The sequence below is a fragment of the Cupressus sempervirens genome, chromosome 8, assembly GCF_028749045.1.
Source record: "Cupressus sempervirens isolate cs-2001-9-10 chromosome 8, ASM2874904v1, whole genome shotgun sequence".
Classification (NCBI taxonomy): domain Eukaryota; kingdom Viridiplantae; phylum Streptophyta; class Pinopsida; order Cupressales; family Cupressaceae; genus Cupressus; species Cupressus sempervirens.
Window position 1 is genome coordinate 300,104,306 of NC_143125.1, and position 25,975 is coordinate 300,130,280.

General features: G+C 32.8%; 1 protein-coding gene across 1 annotated transcript; it reads left to right on the forward strand.

The window, feature by feature from the left end:
* Positions 1-3,763: 3,763 nt before the first annotated feature.
* Positions 3,764-13,010, forward strand: LOC149542613 (DNA topoisomerase 1 alpha-like). Its single transcript, XM_089797501.1, has 17 exons — positions 3,764-3,890; positions 4,620-4,804; positions 6,105-7,639; positions 7,795-7,989; positions 8,722-8,802; positions 8,913-8,972; positions 9,130-9,224; positions 9,331-9,487; positions 9,573-9,698; positions 10,540-10,620; positions 10,762-10,852; positions 10,957-11,090; positions 11,576-11,641; positions 11,790-11,879; positions 12,183-12,286; positions 12,387-12,555; positions 12,669-13,010. Exons 2-17 carry the CDS (start codon positions 4,756-4,758, stop codon positions 12,735-12,737), a joined length of 3,102 nt encoding a protein of 1,033 aa, XP_089653627.1. The 5' UTR covers positions 3,764-3,890; positions 4,620-4,755; the 3' UTR covers positions 12,738-13,010.
* The last annotated feature ends 12,965 nt before the right edge of the window (positions 13,011-25,975 follow it).

Genomic DNA, 25,975 nt, shown 5'->3' on the forward strand with positions numbered 1-25,975 from the left:
TGCATGATAATAATTAATGAAATAAATTATTATTATATACCCAAAGTTTAGCTAAAATAAACTAGAGATAACAAGTAATTTAATAATCAAATCAATATGATTTAATTAATAAGAAAAAACTTTATTACTCTAATAGCAAGTAGATAGATAATGTAGAGAGAGAAGGTGTCAACGATCAAGAGGAGAGGTAGAACGGAAGTATAAAATCATAAATGTTGTTGAGGAGGTAGAACAAGTGGCCAAAAAATGTTGAATATGCTATGGATATTGACATTATAAAAGTAGTGATATATAAGCATATATATAGACACACAACACACACACACGCACAAACATATAAGCACATCGTTTATACAGTGATGTAGATCTTGTATATTAGAAATAAGTCCCTTGATAACAAAGGGTTTTATTTAAAGAGGGGGTGTGTTGAGCAAAGTTTCAAGGTCATGGGTTCAATTTAATATATTGTTGACTAATGTAATGATAGATTAACTAGTACCCAAATATTTACAAAGATTTTTTCAGTGGCATCATTGAACCTTGATGCAGAGGAAGCACATGTAATGTTGTGAAAATCTTCTTTTCACAAGCTTCAGGATTCAAGTACCCCAATGTTGGTGAAATTAGGTAGTTGAAGCTTCCCTGCTCTATAACAAAAACCATACTCAATATACATATATGAATTTCATTAAATGAAGCAAAGAAGAAAAATGAAAAAAATGGACTAATGGTAAAATTTTCTCAAAGAATACCAATATAGTCTATAATGAGCAAGCTTGCCTGTAATTTTTTATTGGGAAGGCCCCTTTCCATCAGGGACATGATTGCTCTTTTCCAAAGTCAAAAGATTGTTATTATTTCCTACATCAATAATGGAGTCCTCGAGCAATAGTGGTGCATGGATTTCCCTAAACGAGCATTCAATTAACCCTGCATTCATAACTAGAATTATAAGTATTTCTTTTCTCATCACTGCAACACAATTTTTTTCCATCTTCATTTCTATTTCCTCTGTCCCAAATACTAAATTTTTTATGCATAGGTGAACATGCATCAAAAATATGTTATAAGTGGATAAGTGGCAAAATTACCATTTTAGAGAACTTTAAGGAGGACTAAATTGACTATCAATTCATTAAGCACCAAGAAAATATAAGGAATGAGAGTTAAAAATTTTAACACAATTTTAGAAAATAAAGAATAGAAAGACAAAGAATAAGATTACTAACCTTAGCGTTGTATATGATCTTGACAATAACTGACATAGCTATGAGCTTTCCTCTTTATTAAGTTATTGTCCAAAACCTCCTAACCCATCATGGAATCAAATTTGTCTAAAAATGAAAAAATAATGTTATAATTATCTTCCAAGAGAGAAGCCTAAAGAAACTACAATATCAAAATTGTAAAACTACATAGAAACCTAATCTTATAAATATAATATAGTTTATTTTCATAAATTATAACGGCCATAAAAATTTGCATTTAATTTTTTTAAGCACTAGATCAATAAAAGTTTCTTGGAATAAAATCTAAAATCTAAAATCTGTTAGTGTTTACAACTGAACCCCATAGAGTATCAAAGCCTTTAGAAAGTAATTAATTTATCATTCTAAAAAATGAAGGGGTTATTTTTGATTTAGGTGACATTCATTTCTACCTAGGTTTTAAAATCTAGGGTTCTACCAATTTGGTAGCTCAGTCCACCATCATTTTATTCTTGTTGGCCAAGCTCTAAGCAATCACTTCTTGGAGATTTGTGTCCCAAAAAATACCTTTCTAGATTATTATCCACGAGTAGCTGGGAACATATGGCATTCCAACAATTGCACCAAGTTACCTTTCTTCTCTTGAGGGCTTTGCTCTTCCATTACTTGTATCTCTCACTTGCAAGGGGCATGCTCAAATCTATCTTTCAAAACTGACAAAAGAAAATGTTTGCTCAAGTTTTCTAAAGAAAATGAAAGAAGAAATCATAATATCAACAAAGTGATTTTCATGCTATCTATTTATATAGTTGTTGCATGATTGTACACTATAATGCCATTTGTCTATATAATTGTTGTATGGTTACACAGTGTAAACTATCTTTTTGCACATATAAGACACATGGACAATTGGAGACATGTTGAAAACAACAAATGTCATGAAATGCTAGCACTCAAGCAAATCAAATGCTAAAAGTTAGGGTAATTTTTTTTTTCAAAAAATATAAAAGCTACTAGATAATTCCAAATAACCAACGAGAAAATAGAAATTAGTTGTAGAAATTTTTACTTTAATAGAAATATTATTTAAGAGTATAGTTCTAACAAATTTTGCACTATTTTAAAGGACAAAATAATGTTAAAATGACAACTACAAACATTAGTCTCCTCTCCTTCTTAACTATAAGGACTAATAAATGAATCAAATTTGTATTGTTTTTGAAATATAAAGCGATCAAAACAAGGGGGTCAACCCTTACAAAAAAAGTTGGTAACCATCACATTACCAACAAACCCTACAGAAGAAACAAGGTGCAACCCAGTAACATAGACAATATCAACCAAAAAGCACCAGCAATAAGGAAGCAAAACTATCAGAAGTCTAAAATAAACTAACCAACTAATGTTCATGATCGTATAACCAAACACAATAGCCAAAAACTACAAAGCTTAAACAAACTATAAAGTTCCGAATAAAATACTGTTCGCTCATACAAGCCAACCCAAGTCTTAGTAACCGATGTGAACCAACAACTATGTTACAACAGAAAACAAACAAAAACTAGGAACCTTAAATCCCTTAAAAACATTCAAATTTGTATTGTTATCATAAGGCCATTTGCATTTTTGCAAATATTATCATAGATATTTCTCACTATATTAGTTCACTCTAGAAAAAAAAAAGTTTGACCCAATATAATTTATTTATTTATCAATCAAGTCAACAAGCATCACATGAACAAACTTTTGATTAAATCTATCACATGTTAATCAAATTTGTAACACCCAAGATCAATCCCATAGATTTAATTCTCTACCAATAATAATAATAATAATAACAAGTTAATCCACCCAAAAGAAAAAAAACACACTATCTTATAATTTATTCATCTATGAGTTTGAAAACAAAGTCCCTTTTATATTTCCATTTCATTAAAATAAAACATATTTTCCAATCCCAGCCCTAAATTAATTATTAGGTGATTGACTAATCTATCTTGTTTGCAAACAAAAAAGAGGTTTAGGAGATAAGGAGAGGACAAACATACATGGGTAAAGTGAGCCCTAAATGTTTATGCACTAACTTTCATTTAAAATCGAATCGAGGAAGACATTGGATATTGAAATATGTCACATTCTTGCAGCCACGCTTATGGCTAATCTTGAAGGCAGCGGACAATAGGCGGTAAGACAGCCAGGCGGCTGGACACGTGCCAGTCAGTCTCTGGGGCTTGACCTCCGCTAACAACTTGCCGATATCCATAAAATAAATTTTAAAAAAGATTATATTGTTTCTTTCCCTTAGGTTCTCCGCAGGGCAGGTCCCCAAGGCTGCCCGAAGACCCCAGTGTAAGCATAAATTGGCTGCCCCAATCTGTGCGGGCACAATATCTTTCCAGGTTACAACTTCTCTTTTACGGAAGGGCACCCACTTCTTTTTTGGATTTTCGGGATTTATCAGCGATTTCACGGTGATTTTCCCGACGTTTTTTTTCCCATTTAAAGAAAATGAGGACGACGGACGTATAAAAAGGGCTGTTCTATCTCTCCTATACATTTTCGCCTTCGTTTTTTAAAAATATTTTGTTTGGCTGAAAGAAGGCCGTATGAGGGATCAGCTGGACGAATTCAAACTTGTGCGAGTAAAAATTTATTGGAGCAGCAGAGCTTCAGTTCAAGCCGGTAGGTCTGATTTTTATTCTGATTGCTTATTTATTTACCGTGTTTTTTGAGGCTCTGAGGGCCATGAACGTTCCTGAAACCCTAGACGAAGACAATATTGCATTGTAATTGTTCCGAAACCCTAGATGACCGCAATAACGCATTTACGCTTCCCGTTTTGCCAAAATCTATCGGCTGGTCTGCAATATCTGTCTTTAAATGCACCAGGTGGCAGATATTATTGCCGAAAATGGGATAGAACTGAATCGAAAAGGTGCAAGGGCCATGTTTTACTGGAAATCTGCCCATAATCTTTTAAAAAATGCTTCTGGTTGGCGCCGACCTTGTATACTCGTTCTAACTTGTTCTGCATCTCTGCATTGCTGCCATATTTTAGCGAAAACTACGTCAGATTCTCCGTTTCAAGGCCAGTTTGTGAAATTAGTTTGAAGTTTGCGTTGATGCCCTTGTAACTTAGGCTTGTATTGCTTGGAGTTACAGAGAATCTTTCACTTTTTCCTTTAACCTTTTATTAACTTACATTTGTTTCATTTGAATAGGGTCATCTCGTGTTTTTTTTAACATGTGAACCTTTCTGCTGGCACGATTATTTTTGTAATAGGAGAAAACGAAATTTTCGTTAAAATTAACTTTCTATGGTCAAATTAGTGTCTGTCTTCTTTCCCTTTTTTGCGTTGTCTTTGATTATTTGGAACATAATACTACTTTCGAACTGTTGGTGTTTTGCAGCCGTCGAGCAATAGTTTTTTGGAGGGCGTGTATCCGATCCAGTGCCATATGTACCATAGACACTTCTCACTATGTGGAGACAAATATGCATCTTTCTTTAGATACATGAATTTCAGAGAATTACAAAGCTGTTCTCATGATTCCAGAGAAATCAGAACTCGCCGCAGAGATGTTACATGCCAGGAGTATGTTGTTGCACTTGATCTCAGTGGGCGCTGATGCCATTTGATATTCTTTGTAGTCTAGGTTTAATTGTTGATTTGTTTAAGAATTTTTTCTATTTCCGATTCAGTTTTCACACAGCTGAATCACACAGCTTTTAACTGAGAAAATAAGAGTTTCAATTGTGTCATTAAGTTCATTTAAAAAATTTCGTATTTTGTTTTCTCACCTTTTAAGCTCACAATTTTTGCTAAATGTTTTGATTGTAGTTGTATTCGTAAAATGTTATTTGTGAGCATCATCTCCTGTGTGCTTTCGGGTAATTGCACGGGAAAGAATGCCATTATAGTAATGAATATTAGAATGGAACATTAAGAAAGAATGCCATGGTCACTATAATAACCAATATCAGAAGTGTCCAGTTAAAAATCTTTTATTTTTATCATTTTTATGGGCGAGTAAACTTGCTTGTGCTCCATTTTCTCAGTCAGGCTGATGACATGCTAGGCTGGGCCAACATATAATTGAATTTTCACCTGATGTATGGGACGGGCAGTTGACATCATTTCATCCTGACACTTAAGCCAACATTTACATCTGTTATTGACATATCAATAACTAAAATTCTTTCGTTTGGTTCATATGTTAACCAGTTAAAGCCTTAGCATCTCTCATATAACTCCCAGAAAAAAAGAGATTGCAAAAGGTAACCTGCTGCCTTGTATATGGCATCATGCTTCAAAGACCATTAAAGTGGACTTTTAAAAATAGTTCTGTTACTACCTTCAGATGGTACTATGTTTTTTGCTTATGCTAGATGCGTATTTTGTGGATTTGGCACATAACAGTAGTGCCATAAGCAATTAGAGGGATTGCCGTGAGAATATTAAGAACTTTGTCTGCTGCTTCCAAAATAGGTTAATTATTCTGTCTAAGGTGATAAACTTGTTAGTAGAGATAGTTTCAATTGAAGGAGTTAAATCTCTTGAAGCAATGGAACAATACCCATTCAAGCTGCACCCATAGTTGTGATAAGCTTTGTGATTGCTTTTGTATCTTTGACTTTCCAATATTCTGCTTCCTGATACCAGCTACTGATTATGAGGTTTATTATTTAATATTTTTCATTTTCATTCAAAAGTGCTCTATTGCATGGTTGTATGAAGATTATTTTTTTCTTGTAAATCAGATGGATTATACTTATGCACAGTACATTTTAACTGTGGAATATGTCCTAATCGCCGTCTTTGTTTACTGTATTGGTTACACTGACTGTTTTGATGACTAATTGGTATTTAAATATCTTCTGCATGGTTATTGAAGATGATGAAACATACATGTCAAAAAGGCAAAGGATTGATGATGCACTGGATCAAACTAATGGAAAGAAAATGGACGGGTTCAGCAATGATGACGATGATTCTCCTATTGTTTTTAAACGTGGTGTGACTGTAAAGCAAAAGCCAACAAATTGTTCCCAAATTAACACATCTTCCACCTCATCCCAAAGGCATGACTCATTTATCTCTCCAGTTTCAAAAGATTATTTTCAGGGAGCGTCATCTCATTCCGTTCAAAAGATTGCCATAAGTTCCCACAAAGCATCTGTTTCAAGGTCATCACCTTCACAACCTTCCAATTCCAGTTCCGTGAGTTTAACTGCATCTGCATCAAAGTCACCATCATTTAAGCATGTTTCACATTCTGCAAACAAATATGCTTATTCAGATCAGGGACCAAGACAGAAGGTTTCAAATGACACTGAAACTAAGTCAGTTAAGGACTCTTTTTTAGGGTCTGAAGATGATTCTGAAGATGACAAGCCTTTGAGTCGCAGGATTTCTGTATCTTCAAGAGGAGAAATTTTAAATAGAAACAGTAGTTCTCATCCAGCAAGCAATAATGTACAATCGAAAGAGTCTGTAAGAACACAATATATCAAGCCAGAGAATGATTCAGATGATGATAAGCCCCTGTCTCACAAATTTCAGCTGAAGCAGTCAGTAAAAACACTTGGTACTTTGCCCATGGACAGTGATGATTCAGAGGATGAAAAACCCTTAGCATTTAGACGCCAGCCAAATGGATTGATCAAGAAAGATGTCAATGGGAAAACACAGGGAGCAAAATCTGATACGTGTTCCAAAAAAAGACCATTGGAGAACAAAGAAAGTAGCATCCTGAAATTGTCAGATTCCAAAAGACCAAAAATACTGGGTGCATCAACTGAGGCCAAAGTGAAAGCAGAGTTAGATGTTAATAAAGAGTCACACGAATACAATAATGATGAAGATGATATTCCTATTGCTCGACGCGTGAAAAAGGAGCTAGATGAGTGCAGTGATGAAGATAATATTCCTATTGCCCAGCGTATGAAAAACGAGCCAGATGAAGACAGTGATGAAGATGACATTCCTATTGCCCAGCGCATGAAAAAGGAACCAAAGGAAGATAGTGATGAAGACGATATTCCTATTGCTCAGCGTATGAAAAGTGCTTCATTGCCAAGGAATCCTTTGCCAAAATCACTTATCCCAACAAATAAGGTTCCTTTGCCAAAATCACTTCTCCCGACAAATAAAGTTGTCAAGGATGAGAAGGTGTTCAAGGTAAAGGAAGAGAAGAAGGTCAAGATAAAGGATGGGAAGAAGGTCAAGATCAAGGCCAAAGAGAAAAAGAGAATAGCAAGCAGCTCAAAGAATTCTAAAGGTGGAAAATTGCCTCCTGGATCAGGTGAAGGTCAGAAGTGGACAACTCTGGAGCACAGTGGAGTAATTTTCCCTCCAGCTTATAAGCCACATGGTGTTAAAATGCTTTACAATGGGAAGCCAGTTGATCTTTCTCCTGATGAAGAGGAGGTGAGGTCTTGTTGGTTTTGATTTTTGTCCTTTTAAGTTTTTCTATTTTAACACAACTGTTTACTGGTTTTTCTAATTTTTATTTATAAATTGTCCATGATCTTTTTTAATCTATTTGAAGAAAATGCTGGTTCTTCTCTGTTTTGGTTTTGTAGGTTGCCACTATGTTTGCAGTAATGAAAGACACAGATTATGCTTCAAAGCCAAAATTCATAGCGAACTTTTGGAGTGATTGGAAGCAAATTCTTGGGAAGAAACATGTCATCCAAAAGTTTGAACTTTGTGATTTCACCCCAATTTATGAATGGCATCTTAGTGAAAAAGAAAAGAAGAAACAGATGACCACAGAGGTGAGTTAATACGCTACCTGAAATTTGTTGAGGTAAAGTTAATCATTTTGGCAGAATCAGATAGGAATGTATGTTTTTTCCTTTTCTCAAGTCTATGTTCTGATTTTCTCTTTCTAATGATAATGCTGTATTTTAGGATGTTTTCATTTAGTTTATCACCTGTGCCTATATTGGCCGGAAAATCACATTCCCTTGACTTTTTACACAGCTCTAATCTAAATGCATATTGCTGTTTTATGTGTAGTGTAATGCAGTTTTTGCAATTCCATAGCTAATGATATAAACAATGCTAAATCTGAAATCACCAAGAATTTACAATTAAAATTTTTAAGTAACATAGAATTCTTTTGCAACATTGTATTTTACAGATTTATGCAAATAGACAAGGGCTATAGTTGCTAAATTATGAAATCTCCTTCCTTTAATACAATATATTTCAAATTCTTTGAGCGTTATTAATCATTTTTTACCATCACTCTTTGTATTTATCATTTTCTTGTCTAATCCATTGGTTTGGATTGGTGTTTTGTTGTAATCTATGTTCTACCTAGTGTTAGTGGTAAAGGACGATTGTTTATGGATTTAGATATAATTGCTATTAGACTGTGTATCATGTGGAAGAAGTTATATGCAACTTAGCTACACCTTATCTATCAGAAACTGATGTTTTTGGTCATCGTTATTTTTGGTGAATACTGAATATAGATTAATTAAATTGTGGTGATAATGCAGGAAAAGAAGCAATTTAAAGAAGAAAAGCTAAAACAAGAGGAAAAATACATGTGGGCTGTAGTAGATGGAGTGAAAGAGAAGGTCTGCAAATTCATTTTAACCAATATTAAGTAGAACTATTACAGAATCTTGTCTTTACATTACTTTTCCTATGCCTTTCTGTTGAAGATTTGTCATTTGTACTGTTGCAGGTTGGCAACTTCAGAGTTGAACCCCCTGGGTTGTTCCGTGGCCGGGGAGAGCATCCAAAGGTCTGATTTTTCATTACACAAAATAATGAATAATGTAAATGTCGAGATGCTCTTGGTCTTCCAGGGATGGAAGTTTTTTTACCAGTGGTTGTCTTCTTTTTTTGGAATATTTTGTCAGTACCACAGCAATAAAAGTTTCTTGTACACCTATTGTTAGATGGGTAAATTGAAGAAGCGCATCAACCCAGAGGATATTACTATCAACATTGGGAAGAATGCTTCCGTTCCAGAATGTCCAATTCCAGGGCACAGGTCATATAATATATGTTGTGATATCTATTTTTTGTATTTATGTTTAAACATGTGAACCTTATTTCATGGTTCTATATATGACTTTTGGGCTGTTGTATCCTTACAGGTGGAAGGAGGTACGGCATGATAATACTGTAACGTGGTTGGCGTTTTGGAATGATCCAATCAATCCTAAGGAATTCAAGTATGTATTTTTAGCTGCCAGTAGCTCTCTAAAAGGTCAGAGTGACAAGGAGAAGTATGAGAAGGCAAGATTGCTTAAGGTAATTTGCCTCTCTTGTGTTTGCTGAATTTATGTTACCTTTTTTGGAACCATTGTGATGCAAATGTTTTTCTGTGTTTGTGCAGGATTACATAGATAATATTCGAGACACATACACAAAACATTTCAAATCACAAGATAGAACTAAGAGACAAATTGCAGTTGCCACTTATCTTATTGATAGGCTTGCTCTGAGGGCTGGCAATGAAAAGGTGATCTAGTAAAGGATGCTTAGTTTCCACTATAGATTTGTATTTACATGGATATTTTTGAATTGATATTGATGTTTGTGCTTTCATCGACATTAAGAAATGCTGCTGCTGCATCATTGGGCTTAACTACAAATTTTTTTTAATCTTTTTGTAAACTGGTCAAAACATTAACTGAATTCTATGAAGAACAAATTGATTGTCTTATTAGGGTAGATTAATTTATTAGTAATTATTTATGTGTGCTAGTCTGTAGAAAACAGGCCTGTACTTTATTTGACTAATGATGTATAGATAAACAATCATTGCGACTCTCTTTTCTATGGCATTTTTTGTTTCTCTGTTCTGTGTGGTATGGGCTCAGACCTTCCTTTACTTCGTTCTTCCACTTCTTATTTTAATTGATTTGATGCAACATTTTCATTTCATTTATAGATTTGTTTTGATTGATTTGATGTGACATTTGCATTCGTTTATACAGTTGTTTTGATTGATTTGATGTGACATTTGCATTCTTTTATGGAGCTGGCAAACCACTGGTCAAAGTTTCAGTTGGTAAAAGTTAGCCACTTGAAGAAATATTTCCCTGATAAGACTTCTTCATTTAGTATTTTGAGTTTTTTTATGAAAAGTTTTGGTATATAGATACTAAGCCTAGGAAAGTTTAGGTTGTGTATACAATGTGCAGTCAGATATAGTGAATAAAAACAATCAGACATACAGATTAACTATTAATCAGAAATCTAGTATTATTTAACTCTGTGTAAGAAGTGAAAGGTAGAGTTTTCTCTTTATTGGTTTAAATGTTTTGGAATAGCATTTCTTAATGTTTCTTGAATTATAGGATGATGATGAGGCTGATACAGTTGGTTGTTGCACACTCAAAGTGGAAAATGTGAAATTATATCCTCCAAAGTCTCTCGAGGTGACATGATAACTGTAATTTAATTTTTTTTGTTTTGTCTTGTGCTTCAAGATTGGTTACTGGCAGTTTCAGAAGCAACAAATGAAATAATTGAGTTATTGCTTTTCAAAAGTGTCTGATGGCTGAAACGTTTTCTTTCAGTTTGATTTCCTAGGTAAAGATTCTATCCGATACTTCAATACAGTAGAGGTTGATGAGCGGGTCTACACTGCTATTGATCAATTTAAAAAAGGTATTTATGGTTTTACTTGAATGCTCAATTGTGTTGTACAATGCCTTTTTTATGAGCTAAACCCATCATGTTATTTTTCTTATGACTGTACTTGTATGCTCAAGGAAAAAGCATCGGTGATGATTTATTTGATAAGCTGGATACAAGTAAACTAAATGCTCATCTCAAGGAAATAATGCCCGGCCTTACAGCAAAAGTCTTCAGAACATATAATGCATCCATCACATTGGACAGACTGGTATGTGCTGCATTCATAAAGATAGTCCTGCCTTAATGCACATATAGATCATCAGATTTAATTACATTAAGATTAGCAAAGCTCCTAGAGTTGAACAAAAGCCTGATGAACTGTCCAACCTTTGCTAGTACTTAAGCTTCAAGTCAAAGGTATTTTTCTACAAATACTTCATTTGTCGACTAAATATGCACTAACAAAGTGCATTATTTCATAAATATATGGATATAGGATAGATGTTGCACTAAATGGAGCCACTCTTGCACTGCATTAATCTCTGGTACCTAGCAATTGGGTTTTTTTCCCAGTGGTCATCTTTGCTATTTATAAACTCATCATATGGCTCATGATTGCTTTGATTTTTTTCCTATGGGCTTCATCTGTGTTATTATCCTTCAATCTAACATACTGTCTATGGAATGATGTAATACTAAGTTCAAAGTAATGATTCTTGTGATGGTATTGTCTTCTGTTTTTATGTCCAACAGCTTCAAGACACAACTGGCAGTGTTGCACCAGAAAAGGTTGCTGACTATCAGCGAGCAAACAAAGAGGCAAGTGGTCATTCACAATTAACAGCTTCTAGATTTATTGTTGACCGTTTCTTTGAACATTTAGAATGAATTATATATATATACACTTTGCTTTAGTGAGCAGCCTTAGGATGGTTATTATATGTTTTGACTTTGATTTCTCGTGCAGGTTGCAATTCTCTGTAACCATCAACGTTCTGTGTCCAAGTCACACAGTGCTCAAATGGATAGATTAACTGGAAAAATGACAGAACTTCAGGTATTTCTCTGTTCATATTGCTTTGTAGTAATGGCATGCACTTTGTTTATTCCGACTTTTTTAGTAATGCACATTATATATCGAGTTTTAGTACCTCTTAAACAAGCAGCTGTACTTATAACTGCCGCAATGATACTGCATTGAGTTTGTACTTTTTGATCATGTTTAAAAATGTATGGATTTATTTAGATCAGTCAGGTCTACAGTCATAGAAAGACTTGAGATAGTGGCTCTCTGATCTCAGTGCCAGTTTTTAACTCCTGCTTTTTTCAGATCTTTAACATTCCAGTTTGTTGAAAACAGGATCTTTTAAAGGAGCTTGAAACAGATTTGAGTAGGGCAAGAAAAGGGAAACCACCACTAAATGATGCAGAAGGGAAGCCAAAGAGAAACTTGACTCCTGAAGTGTATGCTCCTTTATGTTGAATTATGCTTTTATTTATAGGTTCTTGTTAGTTGTGTGGTTGTATATTGGGTATGAAAATGTATATCCTTTGCATGTTGCAGGTTGGAGAAGAAAATTGAACAGACAAAGGCTAAAATAGATAAAATGGATCTTAACATGAGAATAAAGGATGATCTCAAGACTGTTGCATTGGGAACGTCTAAGATAAATTACTTGGACCCAAGAATTTCAGTTGCCTGGTGCAAGCGCCATGAGGTTCCCATTGAGAAGGTAGTTGTTTTATTCATATTTTGGTTCTTTGGCTTTAAAACAATTGCATAATGCTCGGTTGGGTTGCACCCAGGTGCATATTATTAATTACTCTTCATTTTCCATGCTGCCAGATATTCAACAAATCTCTTCTGGCCAAATTTGCATGGGCAATGGATGTGGAGCCAGACTACAGATTTTGATTTTTCCCTTGATTTTCAGTCTTGTTAAATGCCTCAAGGTGCAGTTTGTATGACATCTTTATTGAGATCAAACGAAATATACCCACGTGGTTTATTCTCTCTTTTTTAAGGATGGTGTAAAATGATTTTCTAGAGTCTTGTAGCTTTTACTTGCATGGCTTGAGCCCATGTGAACTGTTGGGACTCAACATCCCCATCCTTTCCTAAAGCTATGTAATTCTTTCCCTCCAAGAGGGGAGTACATGATCTATATATTTACTGTTTCAGATGCCACTGTTCTATTCCCAGCTCATGTGCCATTCTGTGTGTTTTCAGCATTGTTAAGAAGTGACCAAGCATGTTTTTATTTTATTATTCAAGAGGGCTGGCCTGTACAAGGTCTTATTGTAAATTTACGAGTCAATTAGAGACTTTCTACAAAGTTATATTGTCATTCTCTTCATTGGAATTCATTAAAAAATTGAAATTCTTGTCAGTGTTTCTTTAGACTGTCTGGATATTTGTGCTCGCTGGTCAAAACAAAGTTTCTGTTATGAGATTGAAACCAAAATGTTAGTCCCAAGTTTGGTAATAGGTTGTTCTTAGGTGGAAATGTTTTCTCAGGTTTGATCAAATCTATCATTTACTGATTAATTAATACATTGTGTTAACAATAATTCCGTTGCTCTATATGACTATTGTTTAGGTCCAGTGAAATTGGTATTATTGTTATTTTTAATGATCTAAATTTAATAAACCATCAATGTGGTGGAAAGCAGGTACAGCTGAATGCCTGATCAGTAGAATCTAATTTGGTATTTAGGTTTTCATAAGTAAATGTATCTTTTGGTTAGGGAAAGTCAGACTGCAGTTGCCTTATTTGTCGAGAGGATAGTCCAACTTCTGGCAAAAATGACATGCAGGAAACTGACAACTCTCTCTCTCACAACTTGTGCAAGTTTATGATGTTTGCCTGTGTAGTTATGTCATAACAAGATCCTGGAACTGTTTTCGAAGTTATAATCTCAAGTCATACTGAGAATGTGAGCTTCTTATCGTTAGGTGTGTTGTAACAAAGTTTGGCCAATTAAACATGGTTATAAAATCTGATAACTAGAAATTAAAACTACTTATAATCTTAGTAGCAAGAATGGGAGGTAGTTGGAAGATCTGTAATTGGTGTAATTTGGAGTAGAGAATTTAAACATGAGTATATTTTGGCATGTTGCTCATTGAGAAACAGCTGGAGTTCCAATATATCCCCAATAATGCACATCCAAGTGCTTTTGTAAGTTGGATGTGACTAACAGCATGGTGGTGGTAGAACTGATGATCGCTCTGAATGTATTGGTAAAAGGTTCTCTTTAGGAGCAATTTCAGCTTCTTCCACTGTCAGCTGAAGTCAAAATCTGATCATTGCTAAACTGTGATATAAAGAGCTTTAGTGTATTTTCTTGAAGGGCCTGAATTCTCTTAAGGGTTTTCTTTGACATCGGTATTTGTATTGGTTATTTCTATTTTTATGTACAGTATGATGCCAACCTTGAAAATCACATGTTATAAATTTCTTCATGTAGTCTTTTTTGTTGTACTGTCATGAGTAAAGCCATGTAACATGCGCATGTCGGTTCTGTTTGTCAAAATGTGTCTTTCGCAAAGACTATGGGCCATTCAACTTGAATTTTTAGATCTTGAATTTTGGAATTGGTAATCATTAGCGTTTCAAAATTTTGTGTCTATGTTCGTCACAGATGGCATTCTGTGTTGATTTGATGGCATTATGTGTTGATTTGAGCGCTAATTTTCAGTTTGTTCTGGTTTTATTTTGTTAATTTCCTTCTACTTTGGGCCCTAATAAAGCTGTCAATATCTCATTTCAGCTTTGCTTGGTGTTTACCAATTTGCATCCTTTTATAAGCCCCTGAATGAATTCATTATTAAAGGTTGTGTCCATTAAGATCTCCGGAGCAATCTGTATGCATGTTTGAAGCTTTTAAAAAAAAACTTTTGTTATTTTTCTGAAGACTTTCAACGATTTAGAGCCTAATGGCTGTTTGCAAAATGACTTCAATTTTTTGTTGTCATTTCTGAGGGCTTATGGCTTCATTCATTTATTTTATCCTTAGTCTTTCCTGAGGTTCATTTTATGTTGTCATTATCTGAGGTAGCGTTTCTAGTTGTCTGAAGTCTTTTCATAACAGGAGAAGGAAGGACATGAATGCTTGAATGTTGACAGAATTTACAGGTGAAAGGTAAATTTTTAGTATTCTGTGGGTAAATGAGTGATCTGTGGAATGCTGAGTTCTTTTTCATGAGAGCAGCAGATATTGAATTAAAAAGATATTGTCTATCAAACGAGATTAACCTTTTGATGGTTAGGCAAAGCGTGAAATTGGAGGGTGACAAATGCCCGTTGTACATCCTTTACTTTTCTTTTGTGCTTCTAAAGTTATTTATTTCTTGCCCCTTAATGCTTTATGTGTGATTATTAGCCCCATAGTTGAGGACTGATCTTGTTAAACGCCTCACGTCTACCTTTTTTTCTTCCTTGTTTTAAGTTTAAAATTAATCAAGGTGGTAACTGTCCAAGTCTAGTGATATTTCTTGCAATCTAGTTGTTTTCGAGGGCGGCCTTGTGAGACATGCGTGACTAGCAAATTGTATAGTAACAAACTCTTGTACGATTTTGGGGATATGACAGTATTCATGGAAAGGAAAAACACCACAATATTTGCAGGGAAATAAGATTTATCAAGAATTAAGGGAATTCAAAACAAATACGAAATTCAAATGAGCCATGGCTCTGGGAGTGAAAGCTCTCATGCAAATTAAAAAACTTGAAAGCGTAGCCTGTGCATTTCAAATGTGCTAAGAAACCAAATAACTCCTCTCCTAGAGTTATATTTATATTTCAGATGTGCTAAGAAATAAAAGTCTCGTAGAAACTTTTAATGCCGAGGCTTATTTACCTACACTCAATTAATCTAAGATGTTTGTAGTGTGCGATCCATCATTGATGTGTTGTTTTTTAATTATTGACGTTGATACCTTTGTAGTTAAACCATATGATGGCAATTTGGAAAGACGTGAAAGAGCAATGCATTTCAAACTCCGATAATTAATACTTTTCAGGCATGGTGCGAGAGAGAATGGCATAAATAATTTTCTTGAGGCATTATAAATAGAACATAAAGGTTCTCCGTGAGAGAGAGTATGACCCTCATTACTACATTACTTGGGGTTTCAGACAGCGTGGTTTCCTCTTTTAAAAGGGATTTGCTTTGATAAGAAGCTAGAGGTGTAAAATTGCAAAATGTTCGGCACAATACAAGTTCGAATTTAAACAATTTTTTTCCCCTCTTTCCAACTACTTCAAGAAAGGAATCAAAAACATATGAAAGTCTTAATAAATATGATTTGTCACAACATTTTAAGAAAGAAACAACAACTAATTATTAAAAGACACATAATGTGCCATGTGATGACTCAATCTTTCATGTAGCCTATTTGAATGTTTTAATAAAGATTAGTAGGTGACTCAATCTTTCATGTAGCCTATTTAAATGTTTTAATAAAGATTAGTAGGTAACTTCTACACGGGAAAAAAATCTATACCAAGGGGAATAAATTGTGTACAAATATTACTTCTATTGTCCACATTTAAACTCATCTTAGACCTATCTTGTTCTTTTAAGCTAAAATATTAAATTTGATTCGAGCTCATATAACTTATGATGCAAGAGCATCTTGACCTTTCATACATTATGATGAATTTCATAATATTGTAATATTTAAGTCATTTAGATTTTCCTATAATCATGTTGACGAAATGGTTAAAATGCTTGACTTTGCATTGTGATGCCTTAAAAACTAGAAAAAAATACATTTGCATTGTAATGGGAGTGCTTACAGAAGCATTGAAAAATGTACAAGGGTTAAAAGAATGTATTGGGTTGGTTTAAAAGGTGGTTGGGAAGCTGTAAACCACCACAACCACTTTAAAATCATTGTATTGGTCGTTCCAAATAGAGAGGGGATGAATGAAAAGAAGAATATATTATTTTGAAACAATTGGTTTCTCAAGAACTTGCCATTTTGATTGGTTTTAATTGTTTTAGTGTTGGTTCCAGGTCTTGTATGGCCATGTATAGCTTGGAAATCTTATATTTTTTGTATATTTGAAGAGTAGGATGAATAATCTTCTGTCTCTTTTTGGTTTGGAACAATTTTGTTAAGTTTTGAAGAAGTTATGCTAGTTTTGGTAAAAGTGGTCATTTGCAGATTTGAGGATGCCCAGCTACAGTCGAATTTAAATGTTTGGTGCGGACATATTTGGATGAAACAAAAACTCTAGTTGTATTCATTGGAAAGATATATGAACTAGCTTTGATTTCCAATTGGTCAATTATGTTTATTTTAATGTTTTCATTCAGATATGTGTCGATTATGTTTATTTTAATGAAGACCGGTTTTTAAGGATTGGTGTTGAAGTTGCAAGCAATAATTTGTGCTTGTAGAACAATTTATGAATTGGAAAATTTAATGGCTTATATATTAAGAAACTAGACTCATATAGGGTTTATGGAAAATTGGTTTGGTTTTATTTGGAGTTGTTTTGAGAAAGTTATTAGATGCCTAAGGAAGGGTTACTGGTTTTACTTTTGATTTATGACAGAGAAAATGGGTCTACATGCAGAGACTATAATGTCTAATGGATTGAGTGTTTTTGGCTCAGCTTTTGATATGTTTTAATATTCCTAATTTGGAACAACTCCTCCAAAGGTTTTTGAAAGAAAATGTCAGGATTGAAAGTTATGACTAATGCACTCGGGTATAGCTGTCAGACCATGTGAATGGTAAAGTATTGTAAACCAATGTTGGAAAGAGTTTTGTTTTGCCTCATGAGATGTCTTTAAAATGGAATTTATTTCTTGGATATTGAAGGAATAAGCACGTATACCAACATTTGGTTTACTCCATTGATTCTATTTACATCAACTTATATGGACAATTTAGGGACCCATAGCTATGTTCTATTAGCTATTTTTTTAAAATGTCATATTTGTGAAAGTTGTGAAACTCTTTAATTTGACCACTATCAACAATGAAACTATCTTATAAGGTCAAGAATTGCCTTCTTTGTAACTAAGACATATTAGATTTTTAGAGCTTGTTGAGTCTTTGGATTCTATTGTGAAGTCTTCTGTTTGCATCAATGCTTTGAATCCCACTCCATGATCCATCATTAGGATGAGAGAGTTGTAGGAGATTTTATTCCTTAGTCCATTAAGAGGAAACTTTTAGTTACAATGTCAGCATTATTAATGACTTCGAGCGAGTTGAACTTAGCAGAGGAGTTAATGGTACTGTATGTAGATATTTAAGTGCTTAAATCACAATCTCTAAGAGAATGCTTAGTTAAGATGGTGTTTATCCTCAATAGAGGGAAACAGGTAGTGAGGGTTGTAGAATACTAGGAATTGCAAAGCATTTTACATTCATATAGTGAAGGCACATGTGTTTGAAAAAGCTTCAAGAAAAAAAGTAGGAAGCTTAAGTCTCAAGAGAAGGGGAAATGAGAAAACAATGACTTATAAAGGGGAAATGGGAGGATTGAATGAGAATATTAAATGGAGGAGATCGCAAGAAAGTTATGTATTTCTAGATAAACTCCCAATATAAAATATTGATGATGACAACATATTGCCTTTCACAAAACTAGGGTTCTTTCAATCACTTGGAAGTGTTTTGATGCTTGAGTGAGGTTATAAGACTTTTGAATGGTTCTTTTATAAAAGGAGGGAAAATTAGGGTCATAGGAAAAAATAAAATGAAATGACCATTTCTAAATAATAAAAATCAGGATTAAGCTAGTTGTTGGGGGTGAAAAGACAAACTGTGAACACTAACATGATTTTAACCCATCATTGTTGTTACGATCGAAGTGTAAGCCAACTCTCGTGTCTTGGTAGACTCAAAGTGATTAAACATTAATGGGATTTTTGGTGAAAGGTTTGTAAGGTTGCTCCTTATATTTTTTGAAGTTTCTATGATCAAGAAAAAGTTGTGATAAATGATTGTTGGTGTAAATACGTACTTTACTATTTACACTTACTTAAGTTTACTTAGGTTAATGCATTCTTTAATTATATTACATTATTTTATTATTTTTATTTGTGAGACACTTGGGAGTTTGCACACCTTGTGATTTGTCATGTTGACAACATAGGAGTACGCAACTCTATTTGAGCACATGGTGTCTACAACACTGTTTTGCGTGTCCCACCCTTGTAGACTTATCCTCTCATCACCACACTTACTTCCGTGCTTAATGGGAGATAATCCATATCTGGTGGACATGTGCTTGGTTCTATGACACATCATGATGCTAATTTCTATGCATTCTAGAAGCTCTCCTGAGGCCTTTATATTCAGGCACTCCTAGTGTACTCTAGTATCAAGTTATTGAATACATTGTTATTCTGATCATACTCTCTCCTTTTTTGGTCTACAGTTGTGCTTGTGTTTGAGTTCTTAGTTCTTGGGTAAATTTTGCCCTTACGCAAATTCTTACATGGTATCAGAGCTTGGAGACTTTCTCATCACAAGTCGTTCGAGACCTCTTGCTTGCTTCATCACCTCAGCCTGAATCCGGAGTGCTGCAAAAATTGGAAGCGTCCAACATGAAATCTGACCTCTCCATTGCGTCCGGAATGCTGAACCGGTGAAAATCGGCTATAAGCATGCCTACCTTGGCTCAAAGTCGATTGTGAGGCAAATTTTTTTTTTTGCAAATCGAAACCCGAAGGCCCCGATTTGCAATTGGGTTGATCTAATCGATCTGATTATTTAATTTTATTTTTAGATCCCGTTCTCTATATTTTTTGAATCTACATATTTTTTGGATATTTTTCATCAGTTAGGCAGAGAAAAATCTTGCCGAACCGGGCAGTGACACCCCGACTTGGCTATATATATTTGGGCGGATATATTATTTTTTGCAGGGTTTAATTTATTTAATTTGCGGGTCAGGTCTCTGCAAATCAAATTGTGCATACTATACTGCGCAGAATGGCCAAGACCACAATTTTCGGCAGCTATAGTCTTATTGAATACATTGTTATTCTGATCATACTCTCTCCTTTTTTGGTTTACAGTTGTGCTTGTGTTTGAGTTCTTAGTTCTTGGGTGAATTTTTCCCTTAGGCAAATTCTTACAATGATGCCTAAGCATGACAAGGTAGATGCATGCTAAAAGTAAGGCATAAAATCTAAGAGAAAAGTTCTAAAGTAGCAAAATTTTGATCTTACAAATGCATCTTCTCTTATGTCATACTATGGGATGATGGGCATTTCTCCTTTCTTATTCCTATAATTGATACTATTATTACCATCTCAAACTCTCCTACAACTTGCTCACACAAATTTATATTTATTTGTGTTTCACTTCATATTTGATTTCCCTTTTTATGTGAAATCTTCATTGTACTTTTTCCCTTATTTGCGCATTCATCTTTATGTACTTTTGGGATGGTCATAGGTATTAATGAATCTCTTCTGAGTAGCTAAAGGCTAAACGATAACTCTTTAAAAAATCACCTAATCTATAGCTATAGTCTACTATTCACTTCAACATACTCTGATATACACTCAATATTCTAGCACAACTTCCCTCATTATCTATATATGGACACCCCTAAATCAATGCAAACTTCGTGCTTGTTTCCACCCTATTTGTTGTATTTGGTATCTTTAATCTCACTTCACCCCCCATGCTATTGTTTTATTTTCATACATAAAATTGGTGCCTTACCACCTATTTAAGTTTCCCAAACTAATACACAAACTCCTTTGTATTATGATGGTTCTTAGGTATATTTAGCTATTCCAATACTTATTTGTTATATTTTGTGCCTAATAACCTATTTTTCTAGGACACACCATTTCCTTAGTTCATATATTCTTTGATCGGTGTAAATCTAACCTACTTTTTCCTTTCCATTTGGGGAAATCCCATTATTACTTGTTAGGAAAACCACTTCACTTTATGATCCCCTTGATTTTCGTCAGTCTTTATTTTTACATTCCCAGTTCACACCTATGCATCCTTTCAAGTAGATTGTATCCTATGGGTAACTTTTTTATATCATATTGTTGGAGTCAAACCCCCTTAGAATTTGATTCCTATTGTTACTCATACTTTCTATGATATGTTACACCTTGGTGTTGAGGTATATCCTATTCACTTTCATTGTTTCCTCATATACTACAACAATTGTATCCCTTTAAATACTTAATTTAAGGGGGCCATGTACTACTTTTTTCCTTGATTAATTTGAATATGTGGTATTTTATATGTAGTGGATTTGAAATCATTGTACCTTGTTTATTTTGGCTCAACATAACCTTTTCTTATATTTTCATTACTTTTATAGTGGTCATGACATATGCATCTTAATATATCAAGGTATCTCCTTAATCACAAATCATATGCTTGGGCAACTTTAACACAATCAACTTCATATCAGAGTAGTCTTTCATGATGGTGCTTCTCTTTGTATGTCACATTTCATCTCAATCTTCCTTTGTAGACCACTTTCTCTTTTGGTTTCAATATAATTGGATAATAATTGATAGTGTTGTATAAAAAATTGCATACATGCAATTTTACATTTACAACTTAAAATCCTTTGGATGTGACAATTAATGATTACCATCTCAATGTCAAATATTTTATTCTAAAAACTAGTTTGAAAAATTACTAGTTTATACTTTCAATTTCAACAAAATTCATCTAGATGACAATGCTATGCATAGACTTCTTTGCGTTGTGCTAGTGTCCAACAAATTTTAAAAACAAAGCATATATTTCACATGGATTGTTTATGAAAGATGTTGTAACACCTAAATAGGAAGTAATGCCTCTTCTTGTTTGTTCAAGCTTCAAAAACCATTTCTCCTCCTATTTTTGTAGAGGCATTTAAGTCTTTGAAGCAACTCTTTCTTACTAAGAGAAAACATTGTCAAAACATTCTCATCCATCGAAACACTCTTAAAGCATGCTCTTCAAGTATTGTGATATATTTTCTTGTAATAATTCAAGTTCTCAAATTTGTGCCTCATTGCTAAATCTATCTCACATCACAAAGGGAGCCAAAGTTGTTGATAACATTATTCGTTTTGCATCTTTCTCTTATTATACAATCATAGAATATATAAAAGTATATACTTTTATCATTTGGTAAATCACCTCGTGTTATTCCAACTACAGATCAAGGTTGAAATCTAATATTTTATCTTGGTATTATTGCCTTTCAATTCCAAAAGTTGCAAGATTGAAGATTTATAATTTAATTATCTTTTTTTATAGCTTTCCATGGAGGTTGGAAGACCAAAATGGAAGTTTGGTTGTGATAATCCCTTGAATAGATTCCCAAAATATTCCTCTCTTTGTATTTGTATAGGTTAGAACTATTTTGGTATCTAAAAGGACTTTTTAGAAATTCTAAAGACAATGTTAACAAATGAAATCATAATGTGATAAAGTTCATACTATGCATTCGTATTGAAAGCCAAGAGCTCGATCATTTTCTATGAGGTTGATTTCTATCTATATTTTCCTTTTCAACAAGAAAATGACTTTTATCTACTATTTTATCTAACATAAATAAATTTCTTTCTTTCTTCATTCTTGATTAGTTAACCATAAAGCTCTTTTTCCTGGCATAAATTATATCTATCATTTATTGTAGAAAGGACCTCTATTATGTAAATAATAATAAATTTATTAATGCTAAGGTGGTATAATGATTTTTTGTTTACATTAGTTTTCTTCTTAAAGCATCAAATTCATTACATTACATTTTAATTACTATTTTCATAAAAGCATGTTTTTATTACAATATCAAATTATTTCTCCAAGCCTTTCATGCATTTAATAATATACTTTCTAAAGAAGATTTTGCTTGAAGTATATAATGATTGTTCAAAATTATTTTGTTCTAAATCTAATTATACTTTAAAAAAAAATTATAGACATCTTTTATTGGTCATACTAATTGTATGCACATGATTATTTTCTCTAGTGTTGTTAAGAAACTTGAGAGACCAATAATATATGTTTACAAAGAAAATATAAAATAAAAAGTGATAACCATTTGTGGTGATTATTTTGCATTGTGCATTTAAAATGTGTTCTTGCAGCTGCAAACAAAACACTTCAATGAATCATTATTTATCAAATAAAATAGATGAAGGAATTGAGAGGACAAAACATGATTAATCCAACAAGGTGATTCATTACTTTCTATCTAGCAAGAGTATAAAATCCCCTCAAAATCAAAAGCCTTTAGTGACTATAGACTATAACAAAGGATTTTAAATGCAAAGCAAGATAGTTTTTGAATGTAAATGAAATACAATAGAACGAAGATAGGTAGAAATCCCATGGTGAGATTAGAGTTGAGTTAGAACTGAGTTAAGAGATCAATAGGGATTGAGTTCAGGATGAGTCAACATTGAGTTAAGAAATCAATCAAAGAGGTTAATAGATCATTTAGAAGAGTTGACAGAATGATCAAGAGAATTTGACAGAGGAATTAGACTGGAGATGCTCAGTTAACAACCTTGTCACCTTTTCATGATTGGGAATGATTTAAGGGGTTGATTGATCCATCAATTTAGAAATCTTAGTTAACAAATCAATCTCCTTTTTTAATTTTGAGTTAATTGATTTGTCACCTTTAATGATTGATTTATTTAAATTTTTTTTTTTTTTTTTTTTCCTCAAATTTAGGATTTTGTAGAACTTTTGTGAGAATAGTTGAATATTTATCCCAAATAAATAAATTTTATCAACTTATGAATATTAAATCTAATAATTGATATTTAATTCAATTTAAATCCAATTAATTCCTTTTTCTTGTGATAATTGCCAAATGGGTTCAATTTAATTAATGTGCTAGGACATTGAATTAAATTAAGTCAATTTAGGATGATTCAATTGCCAATTAATGTGATTACATTTGCCCCTCTTTGAATTTGTTAAAGTTGTAGCTTCAGTTGATTGATTCGACCTAAGATACATTATTGTTATTGCTGAATCATCATTTCATGTTAGATAATATTATTGTATATAATATTATATTATACATATTTATTATATTATATTATATATATATATATATATATATATATATATATATATATATATATACATAAATATTATTATATATATTATTATTTGTGTTAATATAATATTATTAAATGACGATTACACCTTAAAGACATGTCTCTTTATCAGACATGTCTCATCCTCTCTTATTTATATGAGATCCAAATCTGTATTTGGAACATATCAATAACAATGACAATATTAGTATATTTGCAAACAATGATCCATGTTACTTAACATGGTATAAGAGCATAGTTACAAATGATTAAAATGGAATTGCAAATACACCTCATTATTTACAATTCTAAATAGAGAGTACAAAAAACCATTAGCAATGTCAAAATCCAAAGACAATTTAACAATCAACACACATGATGAGAAATAATCAATATTGATTGGCAAGCTGAAGAAGAAAGTTGGCAGAGGAAAATGCAAAGGCATGACTCATGGGCATAAAATATTACAATCCACAGTTTGGAAAAGTATGAGGATTCATAGTAGAAGACTCCTCATTGATCTGCATACACTATTCACCAATAAGTTCTAATAGCATCAAATGTAAGATGCCCTTATTTATATTCATCACACTTGCATTTAGAATTTGATAGGAAGGAATATGCAAGAAGGATAACATAGTTTCTAAAAATACCCCTCGATTTTACATTCATCCAATGCATACTAATTATATTAGTCAAATTCATTACATTTCAGATACTACTTGTACCATTGAATTAGGGATAACATTGGTGGAGATAACAAACAATAAAATAAGAATTGAAGGAATTCTAAGTAAGAGAAGTTTGAAATTGTAACCCATTATAGAAATCGTAGACCAAGAAAAGAGAAGACAAGATATATCTATAGTGAGAATAGATTAGAAATAAGAATATTATTCAACATAAAGCATTGAAGGACCACTCACGTTTCCCCTTCAAAGAAGACATATAATAAGATATGTTGAGAATTTAAAGAAACAATAAGTCTAAATCAATCACCATTATATTGATCCAATGTTTCATGAGGAGCATGATCTCATTAGAGGCTATTAACCAAAGTAGATGGGAGTATAAATAACAGCAGAAAAGTCATCTTCAATAACATCTCCAAGTAGCTTGAAACCCATTTTTAGAATTATTAAATATTTAAAAAAATATATATATATATATGTGTGTGTGTGTGTGTGTGTGTGTATGTGTATATATATATATATATATATATATGTATGTGTATATATATATGTATGTATATATATATATGTATGTATATATATGTATGTATGTATATTATATATATATATGTATATATATATATGTATGTATATATATATGTATGTATGTATGTATATATGTATGTATGTATATATATATATGTATGTATATATATATATATGTATGTGTATATATATATATATATATGTATGTGTATATATATATATATGTATGTATGTGTGTGTGTATATATATATATATATATATTCAATTTAGGCCAAAGGATAGAAGCACATATCCTTAACATCAGTGAATATATGAGGCTGACTACATATTATAATAGAAGGAGGAATTCAGAATTAAAATTAAGATATTACCCGATTTTAAATTTAGGCAAGCAAAGGACAACACATGAAGCAATTCACATTGCATATATGTTGATTGAATCAGACATAAAAAAAAAAAGATTATGATCTCATCGAGGCATGTGATATGTCTCGTGCATAGAAACTCTTCATGAAAGAGGAAAGATATATGAAGGCTCTCCAACAATCATTTAGAGGGAGAGATAGTCACATAGAAGTATTCCATGGTTCACTATCAAATTGACCACATTATTTGCTAGACAAAGATAGAAAGTACAGGTTCAAACATTGGTTTGCAAAGAAAAGGAAAAATAATGCATATCTTTGAAGAATCCATCACCACAAAATGTGATAGTTTTCTTAAAATTTTGTATCTGTATAAATGATGAAAAATGGACACATCAGTTTATTTATTTCACCAAATAATTGAATTATAATTGAGGAATAACACTTAAGATAATCATATTTGAAGCATTCATTACATAGTTGCAAAGATAAAATTCAAAAGCTTTTC